This window comes from Anabrus simplex, chromosome 3 (genome assembly GCF_040414725.1).
Source record: "Anabrus simplex isolate iqAnaSimp1 chromosome 3, ASM4041472v1, whole genome shotgun sequence".
Lineage (NCBI taxonomy): Eukaryota > Metazoa > Arthropoda > Insecta > Orthoptera > Tettigoniidae > Anabrus > Anabrus simplex.
In genome coordinates, this window is record NC_090267.1 from 150,719,518 (window position 1) to 150,725,517 (window position 6,000).

The 6,000-nt window shown below is 37.8% G+C and overlaps 1 protein-coding gene across 1 annotated transcript in view; it reads right to left on the minus strand.

Annotated features, from left to right (window-relative positions):
* The window catches only part of Hipk (Homeodomain interacting protein kinase), a 435,335-nt gene extending 429,679 nt beyond the window's left edge, over positions 1-5,656 (minus strand). Inside the window, exons 1-2 of the mRNA XM_067142782.2 lie at positions 5,366-5,656; positions 4,690-5,007 (exon numbers count right to left, since the gene is read on the minus strand). Of these exons, the coding sequence (XP_066998883.2) occupies positions 4,690-4,995 (306 nt within the window). The 5' untranslated portion in view covers positions 4,996-5,007; positions 5,366-5,656. The remainder of the gene's footprint in view (positions 1-4,689; positions 5,008-5,365) is intronic.
* Positions 5,657-6,000: the final 344 nt, after the last annotated feature.

Consider the following 6,000-nt stretch of genomic DNA (forward strand, 5'->3'; position numbering starts at 1 on the left):
GTTCGGCACTTGAAACTCGAAATAAACGAGGGACACTAACGAGCTTTAAATTATTACCGAAAAATCCGAAAAGAATATTCAGAGATTTCAAGCTGTAATGGTATCCCTTGCGTATCCTTATGATCACTTCATACACTTGCATTTAAAAATCAACAAAAAATCGTAATTTGTGGTGTGTGATTCGTAAAGGCGTAATTATGATGGGCGATTCGTAATTATTACGATTGAATCGTAATAGTTGGCATCTCTGCAAAACCATTGGACTGGGGACCTCTTACTATCCCATAATAAAAAGCTACACATCACAAGAATTACCTCGTGACTCATGCATTTCACCTCCTTCAATACTTAACATTATCGTACTGCGGGCAGAGTACTTGCATCCTGCACATGCCATAATTTCCAAATTGGCGTTTCTTTAACTTTTAACACATATGGCAGCCTCGTACCTGGACACGATACAAAAGCGCTATTGGAAACAATTGCAAACGTGGATGGTGAATAGGAATACAACACAAAGAGTTAGCCGGCCAATAGGAATACAACAAATACAGTAAAACCTCGTTAAGTCGTTGGGATGCAAGAATCAGACTTCGAATTATGTGATTTCGAATTAACCACCAACACGTACTCCGGAAATGCCAAGCCTTGTGGTGTCACAATATATTCTAAGACCCGTTACTGCATGCAATTAACATTGATTCACAGTTTAAAGCTCTCAAATGCCATGGAAAAAAACTATTTCCAAAATGTATCCAACAAGGTGCATTGGCATTATTCAAATAATGCACATGCATAGAACAATGGCAAACATTACCTCACGCAACGAAAGGAAGAAAGACATGATTCAAAGACTAGGAAATATTATGCTGGCTCCAGTGTGCAAATGCTTTATCTTTTGGATTACTGTACTGTCAGCATTTTTAGATGCCTTGTACTGGCATGGAAAGTGCTCGACGCCCTTAAAACATCATGACTTTTCGAATTTTCCTATGACGGGAAGGAAGTATAATGTGCACATAGTAATACAGTATAGTACATGAACCTTTTCTTGGTCCCAAGTTCCCATTCAGCACTATGGAGCTCAGGGATCAAGAAAAGGCAATTCTCTCCTTGAAGACCATAAGTCCGTTTGGCCTCAGCATTTAAAAAAATAAAACAAACAAACAATGCAGTTTCGTCGGCAATGACAATATCGTATGGTGCGTACGAATTGATCATAGGCTATAAGCCACGCTTTTCGCCAACTATCAGCATCGCCAGTGTTTGCGGATTCTACCTCTCTGCACACTGCCTGCTAGGCCTATGTGATATTGTGGCATTCCTTAAAACGCCAAATACAAAATAATGACGATTCCGCTCGAACATAGCAGATATGAAGCACACTGTAGACACCCTGAAGTAGGTGAAAGTGCGCAAAGTTACCCCTGCACATTCCGGAAGATGCGTTCTTTGATGATGCAGAGAAATTTTGAATTTAAATTACTCTGTAAAATACTGGGTTTTTTCAAAATGTAAGGGCAGTTTCGAATTAAGTCTGAATTTTGGGAACGGGACTGACATTGTTCTTTGAATTACAAATTATCCGTATTTCGAATTAAACGATTTAATAACATGCAAAACCGTACCTCATGTTTCTGGGGACGAGAGCTGCTTCGAATTAGGCGAGATTTTGAATTAACCGATTTTGAATTATCGAGGTTCTACTGTAGTTGCATTCAGCTGATTTGCAGTCTCAGTTTGAATTCTTTAATATAGGTAAGAGTACTTCTACAGATAGGATGACAAGTCCCTCGTAAGCATAATGGAAGGACCTCTTCTTTCTACTACTTAAAGTATTGCTGCACATAATTTTTATATGAATTTTCTCTTTCCTAAGTATGCCCGCCGGTGATGTAGACCAAAGTTATCTAGGAAATGTCACTGCAATATTTGTCCTAAATGGAAGATAATAATTGCTTTTACTCAAATAAAGTGTAAAATCTGCAGTAAATTAAGAAATAGTACAAAATATTTCAGTTGTAGAGAATAATATAGATACATACTGAACTACCTTACAACTACTTTTTTTGCTACATTGTAGGGTTTCCGTACATGCTTTGTCTAACACATTTGTGTGTGATGTCTTTATTCACTGAAGTTGTTTGAATTCATTAGGTATCATTTTCTTCATGTTGCTCATTCGTTTTGTGTCCTAACTCATTCATTAAATGATGTATTTATTGGTCCAGGAATCATGCTATTTTCCTCTCAACAAAAAAGTAATATATTTATCGGTCCAGAGATCAAGCTATTTTGCTGTTTGAACTGCCCACGCTAGTCATATGGACAAAGATAATGAGAATTCACAGACATAGCACTCCTATTCGTCGGTGCTAGCCCTGGCCTCAAGAAAGAAACAAAAGACGGCACGAGCAACGGAACACAACATAAGGGAGTACTATCTACAGCCCATAAGTATGTATACGTATTTCTCTAGTTTAACCCTTTCGCACTCATGTGCCGATCTATCGGCGCGAGAGGTTATAATACCAATATAAATGGTCCGTCATTGGACATTATGTCAACATCTATGTCATCGCGAGAGGTTATGGCGAGAAAGCTCACGGCGCCGATACATCGGCTCTGTCCAATTTAGGGATTTTGGTCATTTGCGTGGCTGTAAATCGTAACAGTTGATCGTGACGGTACCTTAAAGCGTTGAATTTGCGTTTTACTCTACAGGTAAATCCACCAGCTCTACTAAATATTTTTATTTTCGACAAATGTAATCTGTTAACCGTGAATGTTTATGTTATGGTTATTGGAAGTTGTTATTGCGTGGATCTGTTTTGGTTGGCTTATGAAAACAACAATTTGATCTTGCTATGAGTTTAGTTTAGAGTTTATTTCGTTTCTTTGGTATATCGTGTGTTCGCTGTACTTCACAAACTATAACTCCGTTGTTGCACGTGCTTGCGTCATCTTTTTATCGTAATGGCTAGGCCATATTCAAGGCCGAATAAGGCCGATATCCTTGAATTTTCAGATGATTTAGACAGTAATAATGACCTTTTGCCAAAAGTGATTCCCATTATGTGAGAAATGACAGTCTCAGCTGCTCACCGTGCATCGAACCGCGAGGACCTGACATCGATGACCGTTACATGTACAGTGAATAACTTTTTTGCCATGCTTCATGAGTGAATTGCAGCACACACATCATACTGATATCAAATTATACAGAATTAAATGTTCTTTCAATCACGTCTAAGAGTAAGGAAGGAAGACGCAATGATGTCTGAGGAAGTGTGTGATCGCTACCACATACTTAATGCAAAAAAAAGAATGAGATCAATCAACGAGTACAGTAAAGACAAATAACTATCAAACTCTTTGCACATTTGTGTGCATTTCACTTATTATTATTATTATTATGTCTGATTTTTCTGTCATTGAAAATCATAATTTATTTTTTTTAATTAATTTTCAAAACTTAATAATTTTTTTGGCTTTACCAATAACAATACATTCTAGGTATATTTATTTCTGAAATGCTCATAGCTTCCTGTATTAGTGTGATTTATTTTAATGTGTGTTAAACTGTTTGTGTGTTGACTTTTTGTAATTTGGTTTGGAAAATCACAGAAATTAGGCTGAGTGTCTTCAAGCAAACCCCTGCATATAGGCTGAGTGCCAAAGGGTTACAACTACTTTTTCTGCTACATGCAGCGCTTCTGTATGTGTTTTGTTTGTCTAACACTTTCGTGTGCGAAGTCTTTATCCACTGAAGTTGTTTGAATTCATTAGGCGTCATTTTCTTCATGTTGCTCATTCGTTTTGTGTCCTAACTCATTCATTAAATGATATATTTATTGGTCCAGGAATCATGCTATTTTCCTCTCAACAAGAAAGTAATATATTTATTGGTCCAGGGATCAAGCTATTTTGCTGTTTGAACTGCCCACGCTAGTCATATGGACAAAGATAATGAGAATTCACAGACATAGCACTCCCATTTGTCAGTGCTAGCCCTGGACCTCAAGAAAGAAACAAAAGACGGCACGAGCAGCGGAATACAACACATGGAAGTACTATCTACAGCCCGTAAGTATGTATACGTATTTCTCTAGTAACGATGGTATTTCTTAATTTCCGCAGATTTTTCACTTTATTTGTGTAAAAGCAGTTATTATGTTCCATTTGGGACAAATATTACAGTGACATTTCGTAGATACCTTTGATCTACATAACAATAATACCAATATAACTAGTCCGTTATTGGATATTATAAATCTTCCAGCTAACTCATTCCAGGGTTTCGCCCCAGTGTGCTAATTTACTCACTGGGGAAAAATATTTCAGGTTCCCTATGGAAATCAACATCTATATCATCTACATAACCATGCCCGCCTGGTACAGAAGTGCCACCTCAAACAGTATTACAACCAGGAATTTCCAGCTCTAAAGGTCCCCTTACCTTTTAATTATTAATTACCGCACTCTTCCATTTAAGAGAGAAAAAAAAAGCATGGAATTCCACTGATATTCTCCTTTCACATAACCAAATTCCTTACACATTCTATGTCAATACTATTGTTTATGTAGGATTACATGAGAATCTACAAATCTCACATAAAATAAGAACAGTATTTTGAATTCATTTGTTGTAATTCTCATATACCATCCATACAATAAATATATACTTACTTTCTGACCGCAGCGTTGATATGTGTCAAACAGCTTTATGGTGGAGGCGCGTATGAATTGTTGTGGCATACCCACATTAGGACTCTTATGTTGTACATTATTGTTAGTGTTCTGTGAGCGATGGGTATGTCGTTGGACCACAGATTGATTCAAGTTAGTAACCGCGTTGCTTGCATTTAGAGCGTAGAGGTTATCTCCAGCACCAGTGTAATCAACTTGCTGTTGGTGTTCCACCTTGCGTTTCTTGTGAACTTGTTGCAACGCCACCCCGCTACTATTACTGTTGTGCTGGGATTGGATGAACATGTCATGCAGTCGCTGAAAATTGATAAGAGACACTCGCTTTAAAAACACGATATATTAATGGGATGGTTTCACTTAAGACAACACAACATAACATGGGCACCTGTAACAGCTTCCGTACACTACAGAAAAGCACAAGTCATCGAGCAGACATACAATTAAAGAGATGTTACCTAAGAAACACACAATCTACACTTTACCAACGGCAACAACTAGAAATGCATGGCAGTAAACAAAAAAAGATGCAACACGTAGATCAAGAGGGGTTTCAAGATGTCTGACTAGGAAGAGCGGAACATTGGTCGCACTGGAGTAACAATGTCTTGGACTGAAAATATACCACAAGCCGAATGTGCACAATAATTAATTTTACCTCTCTCTCCCCTGTTCCACCGTAAAGGACTCCACTTTCATAGTGACAACATCCGGAACAAAGAGGTCCTTCAGATTTCAGCCATCTTGAAATAGTGACGGGCGTTTTGTGATACTGTCCTCCGCAAGTAACACTAACACTTCAGGCTCAGAAGCCATGCACTAACCATGTACACAAATATACACTCTCCCATTTACACTGAATATGGTTCGAATGGGTAAACGTAACATTTACCCAAGTTCTCAACGTTTTCATTGCATGCCCTATCTCACACATCCAATAAGAGCTATTACGTACATCGGCCACCGAAACGACATCTCTAGTGTCAATACACGACTACGAAAGTACGTATATTTAAAAAATGTATATTTCGGTCACAAAAATGCTCTGTAAATCCTTAAACGGATTATTCATTGCACATGATAGTTTCTAATAATAATTTCTTTAAATTACTAACACAAGCATGCCAATGTGCAAAGTTGTGCAATTGACTCATTTCTCAAACAATTCCATTATACCCAAGGCTCACTTAAACTCCAGCAAAACGTCAATGGAGATGGTAGTTTGGCGGTAATCACTTTCGGTTAGTGTAAATACTGGTTGAAACAAATACATTGAACATTACGAAGAGTCTG